The sequence below is a fragment of the Anthonomus grandis genome, chromosome 10 (genome assembly GCF_022605725.1).
Source record: "Anthonomus grandis grandis chromosome 10, icAntGran1.3, whole genome shotgun sequence".
Lineage (NCBI taxonomy): Eukaryota > Metazoa > Arthropoda > Insecta > Coleoptera > Curculionidae > Anthonomus > Anthonomus grandis.
In genome coordinates this window covers 24,090,111-24,109,460 of record NC_065555.1, presented here as the reverse complement: position 1 = coordinate 24,109,460, position 19,350 = coordinate 24,090,111, and the positions used below count along the sequence as shown (strand labels likewise).

General features: G+C 33.9%; 1 protein-coding gene across 2 annotated transcripts in view; it reads right to left on the bottom strand.

Moving 5' to 3' along the window:
- The window catches only part of LOC126741597 (myosin heavy chain 95F), a 205,661-nt gene that overhangs the window by 4,964 nt on the left and 181,347 nt on the right, over positions 1-19,350 (bottom strand). The window contains exons 20-23 of one of the 2 annotated variants that reach the window (XM_050448084.1): positions 16,739-16,780; positions 12,455-12,577; positions 12,237-12,344; positions 11,999-12,174 (exon numbers count right to left, since the gene is read on the bottom strand). In XM_050448084.1, the coding sequence (XP_050304041.1) occupies positions 11,999-12,174; positions 12,237-12,344; positions 12,455-12,577; positions 16,739-16,780 (449 nt within the window). The remainder of the gene's footprint in view (positions 1-11,998; positions 12,175-12,236; positions 12,345-12,454; positions 12,578-16,738; positions 16,781-19,350) is intronic. The other variant, XM_050448085.1, reaches the window with a different exon arrangement.

The window sequence follows — 19,350 nt, the reverse complement described above, 5'->3', positions numbered from 1 at the left end:
AATCCTGGTCATGATAAACTTTTCAAAATCCGGCCGCTTCTAAGTAAACTACGAGAGCAGCTACTCAAAAGAGGAGTTTTTAGCTATAGATGAGCGGATAATTCCTACAAAAGCGCGTTCGTCTGAAAAACAATACAGTCCGCAAAAACCCCAAAAATGGGGATATAAGGCGTTTGTTCTTAGTGAAGTCAGCGGATTTCCCTACGATTATGAAATTTTTGCTGGAAGTCAAACCAATATTTTACCCGATGGTTTTCTTGATCTGGGGGTGAGTTCAAACGTGGTTTTGCGGCTAACACAAACATTACCCAGACATATAAATCATAAGACATTTTTCGATAATTGGTTCAATACCGCTCCATTGCAAATTTATCTTACGAAACAGGGTCTGCTACCACTAGGAACAGTCAGAATAAATAGAGTGCCAAATAGTAATATGCCAAAAGAGTCTGAACTAAAAAAGAACAGCTGAGGAGCTATGGTAGAGAAAGATGCCACAAATGATGGTACCAAACTTTCTGTTGTTGCATGGTCTGATAACAAATTAGTCAACCTTTTATTAACATATGCTGGAAGTATGCTAACAGACGAGGTGAAACGATTTTCAAAAAAGGATAAGACACATATAATGTTTCCATGTTTAAGAGCTGTAACGATCTACAATCAGTATATGGGAGGTGTCGACCTCCTGGATTCGATGCTAGGATACTATAGGATCAAACTCAGATCCAAGAAATGGTCTATGCGTATATTCTTTAATATTATTGATTTAATGACTGTCAATGCATGGATTCTTTGAAAAAGAGGTGGCAATGAGCATAATTTAGCTCTGGCAGATTTTAAAATGGCAGTAGCAGAGTGTTTGTGCAAAGTTAATAAAGTTGATTCTACTAGAAAGCGGGGTCGTCCAAGCTATGGAAAATTTGCAAAACAAAAAAAGAAGGAGCACAGCAACCGATTTTCCAATGCAAGATGTTAGAATAGATAGATATGATCATCTTCCATTATGGTATAATGAAAGGCAAAGATGCAAATATCCCTGTGGTGCAAAAAGCTTCATAAAATGGCAGAAATGTAATGTTTTTCTGTGTTTAAACAAAGATAGGAACTGTTTTTACAAGTTTCACACTGAATAAATTTTATTATAAAATATTAAAGGTATTTTTTATAGTTTTTAAATGTCGTTTTAATGCATAATGTGCCATATATGAACCACAAAAAATAGAAAAAACTATCGAAGAAGGGAGGATTTTTTTAAATATTTTTAACGTAATCTTGAGGTCAAGTTTGTACTAGTAGATTTTTTGTATAAAAAGCAAAAAAAATCATGCAGTAAGGTGTTTAGGATAATAACGGAGAAACTTTTGGGTTTCATGCTATATTATCGTACATTATTGTACACAAAACTAAAAAAAGTATATCAATACTTTGTGGCATAACCTTTATTCCTGATAACATCAGCACATCGTCTTGGCATGGATTCAAGAAGACTGTGAATAACATCTCTAGAAATTCCATTCCATGCTTCTTCCAAGGCATTGAATAAATCATCTCTTTTATGGAATTTATTAGGATTTGATTTTCTAACTTTTCTTTCTAGGTGCTCCTACAAGTTCTCAATAAGATTCAGGTCCGGCTTTAAGGTGGCCACTTCAAAACCCGAATTCGTTGAGAGGTAAAGAAATTTGTTACAATTTTGGATGTGTGCTTCGATCGTGGTCATGTTAAAATCTCCTAATTAACGGTAAATTATCTTCAGCATGTTTAAATATTATTGGCCAGTATGCCTTCACTAGTGAGTTAATACCTTTGCCAGAAAAACATACTCGTACCATTAACATCTCCATGTTTTATTGTGGGCTTACTGTACTTAGGGTTGTATCTTTGATTTATTCAACGGCTAACTCATGTCATACCATCCGATCCGAATAAATTAAATTTACTTTCATCTGACCATTTCATTCATTATAACTCCAGTCTAAATGTTCTTAAGCGAAACTCAAACGCGCTGGTCTATTTTTCATTGAAATATAAGGTTTTTTCACTGGTCTCCTGGCTCTTAAGTTTTCATCGCATAAACTTCTTCGAATAGATCGAACTGAGAGAGATAGGGTTGGATAAGGGTTTTTGATAATTGGATAATCTTGAGCAGAGATAAATGGATTTTTTATAGAACATCTTCTAATTAGCTTGTCGGTTCTAGATGTATTGTTTTTAGGTCTACCTGACTTCCGAATAATAGCAGTAAGTAATGCCTCTAGTCTGTCACAATTTAATTTGTTTACAAACAACACTTTTATGAAGATTTAGTTCTTTAGCAATTGTCACTTATTTAATTCCGGCATTGTGCTTCTCAATTATAAGTACTTTTCTTTGAACTGATAAATTTACGCATGCTGGTAAACAATTGAGCTTCTCAAAAACTAAAAACGAACTATTCAATTAATAAAGTGTATACAAAAAGTTTCTCCATTTATGGCCACATGAAAAAAAGACTTTACCTTAATTACTCATATTTTTTGTATGTATTTATTGCTCAAGCTAAGATAAACATCTTTAGTATTTTTTTTTTTTAAATAAACCCACTCTGAGACCATTGACTTTGTGTCCCTTCACCTTCTGAATATATATTAGGAGGTCTCTTTGAGAAAAATGGACTTTTTTGAACAGATAAACAAACATTTAAGACTAACAGACTAAGTTTAAACAAGTAAAAAAGAGTCATGGTAATATTCAAGTAATGAATAATAAAATTCAAGTAATGAATAATAAATTTTGCTGCTTTGATGATATTAGGTAGGTAGTTGAATATTTTTACAATGTTGTAGAAGATTGTCTTGTTGGTCAAATTGCATGTTGGGATTGGCAAGTTTAGCTGGTCATACGATTTAAGAAGATAAGAAATGCTATTTTCTGCGTATATTAAAATAAGCCCTTATAAAGAGTGGGCGACAGGAATCTCTTAGTATAGTTTCGCAGACAAATCTCAAAAAGCCAAGGAGGTCAAACAACGGTTGCAACAGGTAATTAGCTGCATTACCCCAGAAACTAATACTATACCCTAGGGAAGATTCAAACAGAGAAAAATAAATTAAACTTCGAACTCTCGGGCTAAGTTCCTGGCTAGCCATTGTGATTGCAAAACATTCCGAAGATAGTCTCGAATATATATCCTCGAATTTAAGACCTCGTCGATACATCCCTGGTCAATGCATCTAAGTCCATAGTGAATAGTGATAGAGCTTCTTTTGTTTTGTCTGAACAAAAAAGACCTTCTTTTGTCTTATTTGTTCAGCAGCTTGCTGAATACGGTCCAATAACTCTTCCCTTGTATTTGAAACTTGCGCATAGACTGTATAAATCTTTCATGTACCCCTATAAATAAAAATCAAAGGGATTGTGATCGGGTGATCTAGGTGGCCAGGCAACAGGACCACCTGGACCAATCCATCTTGTAACCCAGTTTCGAACAGCAATTCTGAAATGCGGTGGAGCCCCATCCATTTGGAATCACATGTGTAGACGAATATTCAGTGGGACATCCTCCAAAAGTCCTTGCAGTTCTTCCATAAGAAACCGAAGGTAACTGTCCGCAATTAACCTTGCAGGAAGCAGAATAGGACCAATCAACAAGTCATCGATTAAAGCAGCCCAAACGTTAACAGAAAATATATGTTGAAAATTATAAGGACGTACAGCCTTGATTAATTTTAAACTCAGCCATTTTAAAATCTCCTGGTAAAAATGAATAATATAACTGCGTGTCGTCTGCGTAAAAATGATGGGCACAATGCTTTAATTGAAGATAAAATCTAGACGTGTAAATGATAAAAAACAAGGGTCCTAAAATACTACCCTGAGGCACACCACTTTCAACTTCCAAAGGATCAGATATGTCGTTATCTATTTTAACACGTTGAATCCTATCATTTAAATAAGAGGCAATTAAATTAATAGCAGCATCAGAAAAGCCAATATAATGAAACAAAGACTTTAAAATTGAGTGGCTAACGAAATCAAAAGCTTTAGTATAATCCAACAACACCAGAGCAGAAATCTTACCCTCATCCCTAGCCCGAATTACGTCATCAATAACGTCCGCCATAGCCGAAGTACAACTATAATTTGTTCTAAATCCAGATTGCTTAGGTGGTAAAATATCATTATTATTAAGAAAACTACGAATTTGAGAGTCTAGAATGCGTTCGAGAATTTTTGAAAACGTTGGTAAAATACTAAATTGACTAAAATCAGTTGGATTATGCACTTTCGGCAATGGCAACACAAAGGCTTCTTTCCAGCATTTGGGAAAGTAGTTTTTATTAATACACTCGTTAACAATATGTAAAATAAATGGTATAATAAAAGGACAGCATAGTTGAATTAACGTAATATTAAGATTATCCACCCCGAATGCTTTAGACTTAATACGTAATATAATTGCAGAAATAGTATTATAATCAGTGGGATGAAAAGAAAACTTATTTAAGGTTGGTAATGCATTCTGATCATAAAAATTAATTAACTCATCACAATTATCAATATTTGTCACTCTTGTACTATCTATAAAATATGAATTTAAATTGTTGGTATTTACAAAAGATTTAGGAATTTGCTTCTGCTTTGATGGCAATATTTTTCTTAGTTCACGCCACTTGTCCTTGTATGTACAATTCTCAAATTTATCACTATAAAAAGCCCTTTTTTCCGCTCTAATCGCTGTTGTTGTATAGTTTCTAAGCTGTTTGTAATAATTTCTTTTAGCTGGCAGTTTAGTTGTTTTAAAATCCTTTAATGCCTTATTTCTTAATTTTTGCAATAGTTTAATATTATCTGTCAGCCACGGAGAATCTTTTTTTTTTCGAACAACTATAGTTTTAATAGGAGCATGCTTGTCGAATAATTTGAGTGAATTATTGTTTAAAAAATGTATCTTATCATCTATGGATTCGAATTCATATATTAAATGAAATGGAACAGCCTCCAAATCCTCTTGAAAGTTGTTTAGGTTTATATCTTTTAAGGATCTATAAGATACAATGTGCGGTTGTACAATAGACTCCGTCACATTAAATTCACAAAAAACGCCAAAATGGTCAGAAAATGTAGAGCTTATTATGCCAGATTTCAAAATGCCAACATGATTTGTAAAAATAAGATCTATAATTGAACTAGTGTTGTTGGTCATACGAGTATGCTCGGTTATAAGTTGCTTCAAATCGAAAGTTTCACACAAAGAAATAAGCTGAGTTGCATGACTGTAATTTAATTTAGATATATCAATGTTAAAATCACCTAGACACGTTATATTATTAAAATTTGAAAAAATGTCAATTAGTGTTTCCTCTAAAGTTAAAAAACAACTCTGAATATTTGAACTTGGAGGCCTATAGACTATGCCGAAAATGTATGGCTCCTTACTAATAAAAATTTTTACCCATAAACTTTCAAAAAAATCATGACTTTCAGATAAAATAATTTCATATGATAAACCATTCCGGACATAGGCAACAATACCACCACCCCTAAGATTTTGACGATCATTTCTTATTAATTGATAATTACTGATCTGTATTGCACTACTATCAATATTAAGACTAAGCCAACTTTCGGTGACTGCAATCAGGCTAAAGTCCTTTTTACAATAATCATTCTTAAAATCCTCAAAATGAGCCAGCAGGGATCTACAGTTAATATGTGCTATTTTTAACGACATAAAATATTGCGATTAGTTATAAGTTTTTAGGAATAATATATACTTAGTTGTTGCAGATTTAGGTATTTACTAGTTATGCACTGGTAATAAATTGATATATCTGTATAAAATAAAAGCTGAAGTTCTCTGGTTATAAAAAAAAAAATCTTAGCCAACAAACTATCTAACTACGTATATTCCTAAGTATAATAAGTTAATAATAATAATAAAGAATAAATATAAGGATTATACCTACACCTGCACCAAAACAAAAAGAAAAAAAAAACTAGTTTGTCGTAAAGTTAAACAAAAAGAGTTTAGTAAGCCAATCATATATAAAAAAGTACCTGATGTTGCGGACTTGTTCTTAAGTTATTCAGTCCCAACATTGCTTTTAAGGTTGATTAAATCACTTTCCGAGACTACACGATGCACCGAACCATCACTTGTTTTGACATAAACATTGCCACTAGACACCCACGCAAATTTGTTTGTAAAAAGGTTTATTGCTCGGTCTAATAAAGTAAGCCGTAATTTAGTGAGATCCTCCTTAATGTAAACACCGGTGTTTTTTAACATTTTTCTGCTCTTGAGTACCGACAAACGGACATCAGCAGTAGAAAACCGTACAAGCACTGCCGGCGGTTTACGGCCCGGAATTTTTGGCGAAATTCTGTGACATTTTTTTATTTCGCTACCGTTAACCTGCAATTTTAGTTTATTATTTAATATAGACAGTACGGTTTCTCGGACATTTTCATTTCGGTCATGTTTGATGCCGAATATACGGACATTGTTGCTGCTCATTGTTTGTTCTTGATTGTCTAGTAGAGTTCTAAGTTGACAGTTCTCTTCCTCCATCCGACTTAACCCTACTTTAAGGGCTGCGATTTCTTGGTTTTGAGCTTCTAGCTGTTCATCAAATTTTTCTCTTACTAATGCAGGTACTTTCGCAGCTATTTCAGAAAGAAATTTATCGTTAAACACACTAGAAATTATGGATTTTATTTCTCTCACATCTGTTGTTGAGAAACCCATTTTGGCGGGAAATGATAGTGGATGCCTTGAATGCAGTTAACTATTACAAACCCTGGACACAAACACTCAAAAACAAGTCAATCGTATGAAAAGGCTATTGCTCACCCCTAACTGTATTATCTTGTAAAAAAAACAACTTTAAAAACACTATTTTGAGGGGATTTTTGAAGAGCGACAAACACTACGTTCTCTCTACTCGAGCGTCATCTAAATACGCAGTATTTTGTACAGACTTTTTAGAGACATCCTGTATCTAAAATTCGAAACATTATTAGGCACTTGGAATTACTTTTGGGGATTTCAACCAACAAGGAAATACTTCTACCCATGACTCATTCACGTCAACCACACTTTGCAATGCAGTCTCAGGCAAGCTCAGAAAAAGCCTGGTATAAAATTTTTACAGATTTCATTTATGATCTTTCAAGACTCTCTTGACCTGCAGCCCTATCTAAGTAATTGGATTAGTACGATCGTTTGGCAAACTGGATCCGTACCGTACCGTAGGAGTTAAAATAGTTGTGGAAAACTGGACAATCCGTAAACTTTCGAATTGTATAAAGAGAGCGCAGATTTTCAGATGAAGGTCCTTGGTAAACCAGGCCCTCTTGGACACAGGTTTTGGTCCGATTTTCACCACCGGAAATGCATAGTTTAAGAGATCCATGACCCTGCCATGAAAGCCAACTACTGGATCTGTTGTATTAAATGCAGCCTCCCAACACACCATACCTGATTGTTGGCTAAACCAATTAAAGTTACTGGCGCCAAACACTCCATAATGAGTTGAACTCTAAACATTATGTAGTAGAATTTGCAATTTTGCAATTTACTACACTCTCCTCAGTCAATTGTACTGCTAGTTGACCGAGTTATTCGGGTGGGTGATCACCGATAAATAATTACCATATTGCATATATGTTTGCGAGAATATTAATGTAAATTCAAATTAGTCTCTTTAAGGAACAAATTGAACTTTTCTATTTGCTGAAAAAAATTATATTTTAAAAATAATGCGTTCAATAAAATCATTCACTCATCTTGAGATGATTCATTTCAACAGAAAGAAACATAATGAATGTTAACATAATGCATGTTTTGATTTTTTTTAGTAAAACTGAAGTTTCCCAAAAGTTCCGAAGGAACTCTGTAGGGTATGGTAACCAGTTAGTCTTTAATTACCAGCCAAACGCTTTGGTTCGTGCAATGTGCGTTTATTTACAAGTTTCTTTGCCAAAAAGAAACTTGTAAACCAGCGCACGCTGTTCATTAATTTTAAATTCAACATTAATTCTGCTTTAAACTCAGGAAAGTTGTAATGATACCATTAAAACGAGACACCATTATTAAAGAGTGGTATAAGCAGTTAAAAAATGGTCGCAAACCTGTTTATACAGGGTGTTCCGTTGATCATGTTACAAACTTCTAGGGCAGATAGAAAACGTCAAAGGAAAAACAAAATATTCATATAAACATGGGTCCGGAAAAGCTTCCTCAGGGAGCTAGAGCTCTTTGAAAATAACCTTTAAAAACTAGTTTTTTTTTAATAGCTCCGGAACTACTTTAGCTACCGCAACCAATTTTGGGAGGTAAATTATTGTTAGTACGTTTATTCTTTTGAACCTACTAAATAAAAAAAATATTTACCAGGGGCTTCAGAATCAGGGGGGTATTTGGTAAATTTAGGCCCATTTCTCTAAGACTTTAATTTCTGCCCGTTTGGGCATTAGATTATGATGTTCCTATGCTTTTTACATAAAAAAGGTGCTCTTAGTAAAAGTCGGTAAATGGTAAATATCACCGTTTTTGTGAAAATTGACGAAAAGCAAGTTATGAGATACAAAAATGAATTACCTATTATTATTAATAAACAATTAAAAAAAAATCTAGCGTAAATAAAAAATAAATGTTTAAAAAAAGTTAAGGTAGCCACTTTATTAAATTGGTACTCAAATTAATTAACTGTCACTTTTATTACCTTGAGGCATAAAATGTTCAAATGATGTTGAGTGTAATAAAAAACCAACAAATTAACAATTTTAGAAACGTAAACAAATTTTATTAAAGATTGGTATTACAAAAAGAAAAACTTAAAATATTAATTGCTCAAAATGCCGGCCGCCACGATCGATACATTTACCCCCCAAAGAAAAAAATCTAAGGGTGTCAAATCTGGTGAGCGCGCTGGCCAGGCGACAGGGCCTCCGCGGCCAATCCAGCGCCTTCCAAAATTTTCGTTTATAAACTCGCGGACAATAAGTGAAAAATGAGCTAGCGCTCCATCGTGTTGTAGCCATAAGTTCTGTCGTATATTTAGGGGCAGATCATCTAATAGTTCTGGCAGTACATTTCTTAAAAAAATTAAATAAATATTTCCCGTTAAACGAGGAGGCAACATAATTGGACCAATTAAGCGTTCTCCAACAATGCCGGCCCACATATTGACCGAAAACTTATGTTGATAGCTCCTAAAATGAATACCATAAGGGTTTTTCTCACTCCATACATTATTATTCTTAGAATTAAAAATGCCTTCTTTTGTAAATAAAGCCTCGTCAGTAAAAAGGACATATTTTGGAAATTGAGGTTCTTCTGTACACCGGTCAAGAAACCACTGGCAAAAATTCACGCGGGGCATAAAATCATTGGGTCCTAATGATTGCACCTTTTGCAGGTGGTAGGGCCAAAGAAGCTGTTCATTAACAACGTTCCATACCCTAACATGATTTACATGCATCGCAGCAGCTACTGCTCGAGTACTTACTGATGGGTTATCTTCAAATCGCTGAAGCACTTCTTCCTCAAAATCCGGGATTCGGATGTTCCTTTGCGCGCCATTATCTTGGCGTGTTATTTTAACGGAGCCAGTCTCCCTGAGCCGTTGATTGACCCTTTCAAAAAGTGTGTGAGCTGGGATTCGCCTTTCATCTTCATATAGTCGAGAAGCAGCTCTACCATTACATCGAACTTGCCCATAAATTAAAAGCATATCGGCGTATTCAGCAAAAGTGTAATCTTCTATAACTTAACCGCAATAAAAAGGAAATATCATGTAAAAAATACTGACAGTGGCAATGAATTAGCATTATTATTATTATTAAAATAATTAATTCAGGTGCTGTATCTTAGTTTGGTTTTCGTCAATTTTCACAAAAACGGTGATATTTACCGACTTTTACTAAGAGCACCTTTTTTATGTAAAAAATATAGGAACATCATAATCTAATGCCCAAACGGGCAGAAATTGAAGTCTTAAAGAAATGGGCCTAAATTTACCAAATACCCCCCTGATTCTGAAGCCCCTGGTAAATATTTTTTTTATTTATAAAAAAAATATTTACTATAAATAATATAGTAAAATATTACTATAAATTTTATAGTAGGTTCAAAAGAATAAACGTACTAACAATAATTTACCTCCCAAAATTGGCTGCGGTAGCTAAAGTAGTTCCGGAGCTATTAAAAAAAACTAGTTTTTAAAGGTTATTTTCAAAGAGCTCTAGCTCCCTGAGCTAGAGCTCTTTGAAAATAACCCGGAAGTATGAAAATAAGTCCGGAAGCTTTTCCGGACCCATGTTTATATGAACTTTTGTTTTTCTTTTGACGTTTTCTATCTGCCCTAGAAGTTTGTAACATGATCAACGGAACACCCTGTATATATCCTTCTACAGTAAAAACGCCTCTGTAAGCCCCAACATAACTTCTTGCAACTTCTAAACCAATTTAACGATGTGCGAATGATTATTTCAATGTCACGACCGTTTTAAAGTGAAAAGGGCCCTGGAAAAATGTTTTTCACCGCAATAAAGTAGGATGTCACACGCCAGACGACATAAAAAAAATTCGCGGGAGAAATATGGAGGTAGGTTGGATATGCACCTCGAAATTTAGTAGTATATTATATTGTAGTATAGTATATTGTTTAGTAGTATTACATTCACATTGCAGTCCAATCAACCTGGCATTCAAAAAAAGTCTGTAAGTTTAATAAATCTATGTAGATATTGTGGTTTTTTGTTAGTCGTTAATGCCTCCCTTAAAAATAAGAGCATTAAATTCTCTACAATAATTTAACTTTGGGGAAATAAAGCAACGGAAACAAAGTTACAGGACGCCAAAGTTATCAAAATAATTCCAGGAGGGACTGAAGCTATATACGTACATTAATAGGTATATTTTTTATATATATTTCCTATAGTACCTATATTTCCCTAAATTAGAGCTGTTTACCGAAACTAAAAAGAAAGAATGTTTCCATAACTTTCTATTGGATTTAGGTAGAAGAATTGCTATGTCCATTTTATAACAATATTTTTTTCGTCTTTAAAAAACTACAGTATTAATTCTAAAGAATGCTTTGGCTCGTTCTTTTGTTGAAACCTAAATAAAGCCAAATTCTCTTTGGAATACGGAAAGATAAAGTCTTTGAAAATATCATAAAAATGTATCCACGATTCTGTACTGTGTGTCCCATGGCTCTCGGCTGTGTTTTGGAAAGTATTATTCATATGGCACACAGAAAAAAATTGTCCAAAGAGATTATGAGAAATTCCTGGTAATTATTTTTAAGTTCATAGAACCGTCACTAGAGAGCGCATCTCCTAGATCGAATAAGAAAAAGGGAGTCTTGCTTTCGATTTCAAAATGCGTAACATCGTTTACCTTTCATCGAATACGATTAGCCCAGTGGTATTGATGCTTTGTTTGAGAATGTCGTTGTTGTGTTCTGGTCTTTAGTGGGTCAAAAAACTTTATATATAGTCTGAGGACGCCATGACGCGGCGAAACACGTGCTACATTTTTCAAAATATTTCATATACGAGAATTGTGACTAAAACTTTTGCTTTTTTATCTATTTAATAGAAACTCAAAACTATTAATATACAAGCCAAACGTAGATTCCGTGAAAATTATACTTATATAAAATTATTGCAAATAAAAAATAGTATATTTTTAAAATGAAATAAATAAATAATTTCAAACTTATATAGCCAATGTCGCAGGTTTTGGTTCTATAGCACAAATACAGTTTTAGGCTCCAAAATTGAAACATCGAATGAAACCATTTACCATCTCATAAGCAAATAAAACGTTCTAAAAAAAATTCTAAACTCCCATTCTAAGAAACTAACTAAACGTGGTTGAATATAAAACTTGTTTCATCTAGAATCAAATAAAAGTTGAAAATAACTTATTTTACCAAAGAATACCGTGTTTTTGTAGTTTAATCAGAATTCAAAGATCTTTTAAAATATATATCATTACCTGCTACCAATAAAATAGGTTGCTTATCAGGATGCAGTTCCATTTGTCTAGCGACGTATTGCCCATCAAAATGAGCATACCACCAGCCTCTTTTATGAGGATCGCCATCAGGCCTTTGGAATGGAATTCTAAAGTATCTTTGGGAATTGTTATCTAAAATGGCTTTTTGTGGCAACCTAAAATAAACATTTGTTTATTTAGAGTAAAAATCAGTTAAATAAAATATGTTAACTTATACCTTGGCGTTTTTTGTGCGGATTCCAATACTGAACGCGGTGCCCGTTCGTTTTCGTCCATTACACTTCTTTTCTTATTCTTTGCTTTCCAGGCGTGATACACCTTTAATCTAGTAATATTTGAATTAAAGTTTAAATATGAAATTATTATTTATATTAATATTTCGTCTTAACATAATTTTTAGAAATAATACATTTAATATTACTACACAAAACATACCTGCGATGGAATTCATGCCTGCACGCTTCTAATAACTCGATGTCGCAGGAAGTGTTTATTGTATCACGTAGTTCTGAATACTTCCACTTGGAAAGATCGTATTTGCCTTTGGCTTGTTGTGATCTACATAAAATAAATAAATCCTACATAAAAAAGACCAAATCCCTATTACGAGTCCATTATTATTAACATACATACATTTACTACTCTACAATTTTTTTTCAAATTTAAAATGTTCTAGAGTAAAATATGCTGCGAATCAATAAAATCATAAATCATATATTTTTAAAGTAACTAAATATACAGGATAGTCAGTTTTACCTAAACAGTGGGAGTTTTCGCATTTTTTGACCCGGTTTTGGCACACTTTTATCCAGCGTGATCAAAGAGGTCAACGAGGTCTCTTTTATAAAGAGTGATTTAATAAGAACGCAAGATTGGAATTGCGAGTCGTGTTTGACAGTCATAATGTCACATGATTATGACGTTAGAGATCGAAAGTTGACAGATGGGTGTAGTAAACATGGAGTATTAAACAGTAAAACAATTCGTCTTGATTGTCAAAAATTATTATTCAGCGGATCATGAACAACGAAGAGAATTCACCAATTGGATCCTTGAGCAACCTGCTGATTTTGCAAACAAAAGATAATTTTCAGTGATCAGGCCTACTTTCACGTCGATGGCTTCGTTAATAGGCAAAACTGCATCGCATTTGGGGCTTAGAAAATCCACGAATGATTATCAGAAAGCAATGCATCTACAACGCAGCACTGTATGAACAGTGTGTATTATGGTCTGGATAAAATAATTGGACCGTTTTTCTTCAAAAACGAAAAAGGTAGTGCAGTAACGGTGAATGGCGAACGTTATCGTGCCATAATAATAAAGTTTTTTGTGCCTCATTGGGAAGCTATTGATCTTGCGACCTGTGGTTTCAGCAGGACCGTACCACATGTCATACCGCCTGTGAAACATTGACAATCTTGCACCAGTTTGCTCCTGGTCGTGTCATTTCCTGATGAGGTGACCAGAATTGGCCTCCACGTTCTTGCGATTTAACTCCTTTATCTGAAGTCACAGGTTTATGCCAATAAGCCTGCAACCATAATATCCAACCATGAAATCCAAAATTAGACGAATGAAATACCACCAAATGTATACAATAACGTTATTGAAAATTTCTAAATCAATAAAAATTTCAATACTTTGCTACCGAAAACCATGTTTTATTGAACACAGAAATCTGGCGCTTTTATTAAAACACCCTTTAGAAGATTTTCATTGTCCTATCTTAACACTATGTTTAATATATACAAACTACCAATAACCTTAAATATTGGATGTAGATTGGACATCAATTTTGAGTGCTGCTCCTATCAAACAATACAGATATAGACGTTTTCCAATAAAGGGTGTCTTACGAAGGAAAAGAACTGAAAAGTTTCCGTCCTTAACGTCAGGATGGCAAAACTCATCAATACAATTTAGTGAATATAGCTATATGACGACTAAGCATGTGATATACCACTGTAAAATTTTATTCAGCGATGAACGTTCGAGACGCCCAATTTTATCAAATGGTGCTAATCGACCGTCGAATTAAAGTAAGAGAGACATCAGAGGCTATCAATAAGAAGGTAGACATACATACAGAGTGACAATTTAAAAACTTGAGATGGCCATATATTAGGAACGAAAAATTAAATAAAAGAAACGCTGAAAACAGTTTCTATAAAATGAAGGGGGAACAAAAACAAGCATATTATTTTACCCTTATGTGCAACCTCTTGGACAGGGTGAATTACACCCCCAAAATCTTAAATAAAGATGAGGGTCGAGTTGTCATCATGTTGGAGTTTCTTCATGCTTTCCAATGATACCGCAGAATGCCACATATCAGAAAATTCTTCTCTGTTTATCAAGGAAAACAATAAATAAAAACACTATTTTAAAATTTGTACTATTATTTAATTAAATATTAAAAATGATTTCCGTTATTTTGAAGAGAAATAAGCCTACTTTCAAATTCTTCACGTATATGTACAAATGTTTCTTTGGATATAGCACAGCACTCCTGAACTATTTTATGCTGGAGTTGCTCTACTGATTCAGGTCGCCTTTTTAAAAACCACAGATTTGAGGTGACCCCACAAAAAAAAGTCAAGAGGTGGTAGATCTGGGGATCTAGATGGCCATTCAATAGAACCTCCTCTTCCAATTCACTGGTTAGAATAATGATTATCCAACCATTGCCTAACAGGGACATATGAGGTGCTTCATCCTGTTAGAATTGTAATAAGCGTTTTTAAACCAGGAGCCTACACTCCTGTCTTCCAAATCCTCAGTATTTGCCGGTTTGGCCTTAAAAACTTTGCTATTCCAGTAACCCCATACGAAAATGTCCAAAGTTGTTAAATTCGAAGACCTGAGTGGCAATTGAAAGGGTCCTCTTCTACCAATCCATCTACCTGGAATTACATCATCCAGGTATTCACGGACAGGTCTTACAAAATGAGGAAGCACGCCGTTCTGTTGAAGCCAGATGTTTTTATTCGGGATGTCGTCTTCTGTAGCGTAAGGAAAATAATAGCCAAATTTGGAACTATGTCCTCTTGTAAGAATTCTAAATATCTTGCTTCAGATTTTCTGCGCAAAGATTCACTTTTGCTGGATGTTGAGTGTGGTCTTCGCTCATCCAGTGTGGGTTTTTGTCAGCCCAATAACGGCAATTTTGACGATTTACCTTACCATTCAACATAAACGTTGATTCATCATAAAATCGGACGTTTTCTATTTGTAGGGCATTCCTGTCTAGTAGATCCATCATTTGTTCGCAAAACTGGAGTCTTTTATTCGGATTATCTTCGGTGAGTTCCTGGAGAATTGTTATTTTATATGTCATTAATGAATTTAGGAGCAGAATCCTGGTTGATGTGGTTCTCATTACTCTCGTTATGTTGAGACAACCCATTTTTTTGAATAGTCTAGTTTTTGACCAATTGTGACCTGATCCACTTTATGGCTCCAGACAACAGCGCCGTACGTTAGCATAGGTCTCATGATAGTTGTGTAGATTCACATAACCACCCTGAAATCAATTCTTCAATGGTGAAAAATTGTGCGCCTGCACTGCTCGTAAAAGATATATGTACTTTTTTGTAATCGGAGTGTTCCAATTAAGTTTGTTATTGAGTGTCATACCTAGGTACTTTACTTCAGATGCATAACTTTGTGAGGAGCCTGATAGTTTGGGTGCCAGAAGAGATGTTATTTTCCTTTTTTTGATGAATAGCATCATCTCAGTCTTTTTGGGATTAATGGATAGGGAATATACCGCACATCATTTCTTTATAATTTGAAGAGCCGCCTGCATTCATTCGCAAAGCGATAGTTCGAATTTACCCATTTGCAGAATTATTAAGGCATCCGCGTAGGCTATTATGTGGTGGTGGTCATTATGCAGGCGGATGATGATGTCCAAAACCATGTTCCAAAGTAGAGATTATATAGCAGCCCTTTGTGCGGATAGCCCCTGGTCACCATCCCTCTAATTTTGACGTCCTGCACACTGATGTGTATAATTCTCTTGGAAAGCATGTCGAAAATCCACCCGATCAACGAGTCTGGGGGGTTTTATAATTTTTAGCGGGCTTATTTTTCAGAAGGAAACATAGAATATTAATTTTCTTGAATATGATACATTAATAATATTTTTATTTAAATAACTAAGAATGACAAATTAAAAGAGTATCATACATCATTGTATTCATTATACCATGTACTTAAGAATTTTAGGAATGAAGAATTGATATGGTTACATACATATTTTGTTTAACACATTGTGACTAGCTGCTTCGGACTTCTGAAATTTATTATTTGAAGTAGCAAAGATTTTAAGAGCATTCATGATTTTAGGAGAAGAACCTGCCGGTCAATGTAACTTTTTCTTCAAAATTTAACTGTTCACCTAACTCCCACCGTTTACAATATCTCAATGAGGAGAACTTCAAACTGACCACTATATATCCTCATTCCTCTATAATGTTACAAAAACATTTATCGAATTTTATTATTATATTATAAATAAAAATTACTAAAATAAGAAAAATATTAGTGAAAGCACAATAACTAAAATATAACTACAATGCAAACTAATAGTGTTGATGCAATACAAATATTTCGTGCAGTGTTATTAAAAAAAGTAAAAACAAAACAGACATAGTTAGAAACACAAAAATGAGTAGTTAGTTTTCCTATTTTTTACTCAAGCTGGCTGTATACCTGTTATATGAAGATCTGTTCGAGTCCAATCCATTGATTCCACTGAGCATAAAAAAGAAATTGTATACTTTAACGAAGAGTTAAAATAAGAGTAGAAAAAGATAAATATTACAAGCTTCTTGGTTTTTATATTAGTAAAATATTCTAGTATAGTTGATACCAGATATACTATGTTCCAGAAAGTCCTGGTATAAGAAACTACTTGATAAAACTCGCAATATTTTGTATATAATATTGCCCAGTTTATCGTTTTTCGAATAATTGAAGTAACTATTTTTTTAAGCGTGTAGTGTTATAAAATACCCATTCCTGATTTAGTTATTTCCTTTCTGGTTTCTTAGTTATTTGTTGGGTTCAAAAAAAATATGAATAAAAATTAGTTTGTCATAACGGTTAATTGAAAACATTATTAAACCCCAAAAATACATGTTTGTTTATTTTAAAAACTAGAGCACATAAAAAAACAAAACACAATAAAAAATATTTTTCCACGGTTACTTGACATAAATTTAACATTCTTAACTTATTCGTAGAGCTCTATTTTAAAATGAATTTTTTTGACATTATGTGTCAAAAAAATGACAATACATTATTGTTTTTAGATTATAATTTTCTATCGACATACCTATCTAAAATTATACCGTGTATCCCATTTAAAATTTTGATAATTTTTCATTAAACCAGAAGTGAAAAAAAATAACTTAATACGTCAAAAAATGAGCATTTACGTACAATATAAAGGGTGTCCCAATAAGAGCGCACGTTTTAATTGGTAAATAAAAGTCATAATTTATTTTAAACTGAGTGTTATTTATATTTTAATGTAAAGCTAATACACTGCAATTAAACGTGAAAAGTAATATCTGGCAAATGGCCGCCTCGACTTTCGTGACAGACTCTTATTCGTTTTGAGAAATTTTCAATTACATTTTCACATAATTGCGGCCCAATTTCGCTAATAATAGAATGGAATTGTTGTTGGGTTATTAGCGTATACGAGGGATTTTAAAAAACCCCAAAGAAAAAAGTCACAAGGCGTTAAATCGCATGATCTTGCGGGCCAGTTCTGGTCTCCATTACGTGAAATGACACGACCGGGAAACTTTCTTTGTAACAATTGAATTGCTTCACGTGTAGTGTGACATGTCGCACCATCCTGTTGGTACCACATACCGCCCGTATCCATACCATCCAATTGAGGCCATAAAAACTCAGTGAGCATATTACGATAGCGTTCGCTGTTCACGGTAACTGCATTTTCAGCCTCGTCCTCGAAGAAGTACGGTCCAATTACTCCACCTGTCCAAAGTCCGCACGAAACAGCGACTCTTAATGGATGCATTTTCTTCTCATGAATGACTCTAGGATTTTCTTCGCCCCAAATTCGGCAATTTTGTTTATTAACAAAGCCATTAAGGTGAAAGTGTGCCTCATCGGTAAACAAATTTTTTTTCGAAAAATCGACATCCATTTATTGTTTTTGCAATACCCAAGAAGAAAATGTACGGCGCGTCGCATGATCCAGTGGCTTTAATTCTTGGGTCAATTGAATCTTATAGGCATGTAAATGAAGATCTTTTGTTAGAATTCGGTGGGTAGTGCTCTTCGAAATGTGCAACTGCTGTGCACGATGACGGATAGATGTTCCCGGATTCTCGCCAACACTTTCACGCACTGCGGCAATATTTTCAACAGAACGGCTAGTACGGTGACGCACTGGTGTTTTTACATCCACGACAGAACCATTTTGTTCAAATGTATCAAAATGCCCCGCAATTTACGAACTGTTTCCGCAAAACATTCTCCATATTTGTAGTGTGTTTTAACAATAATCGTTGTACCAAACTCGTTGTACCGACCGTATATCGTTCCATGGCTACTAATCGCAAACTGTTTACATTATTCTTTTCAGTTTTTTTTTGACATACTGCGATAAAAACGAATGCTGCGCAATTCAAAACGTGCGTTCCTATTGGGACACCCTTTATTATGTAACATACTTACACACTAAATGAAGAAAAGTAATTCAGCTTAAGAGAGAATGTACTAAAAATATGTACGTAGCGCTTTCGCATCATCAAGGTATATCTATAGCTCTACAAAAAGAGTGTATGTACAAGTTTTTTGACATAGAATCAAACCCTGGGGCGTCTAATACCAATTTTAAACCTTTTATCCCCTAATGATGGACACCACTGTGTCCGAAACATGTAGGGAATTTTAAATAACTAAATGTTTAATAAATAAGTGGAGGGAGACTGCAGGATTTTGTTTTTACCTTAACCTACGACTCCACTACAAGTATGGACTATTTCTTCACTATTAAAATCATTTAAGTTAAAATTTCAAAAAGAAGATATAGACTTAAGAAACGGTATTCTTTACAATAATACATCAATTTATATCATATTCTTTACAATAATAAATCTTGACCTAAAAAAGATGCTCTTGGTTGATATCTAATAAATGAAGGATTTTGAAGCAAAAATATTTTTATTCAATTAGGTTTTTATTTAAGGATTTATATATGTACGCAGTATCTCAAAAGCGTTTCAGATTATAGCGTACATTTTTTAAGTAGTATAGATATACTTTCATTCATGGCTATGGTT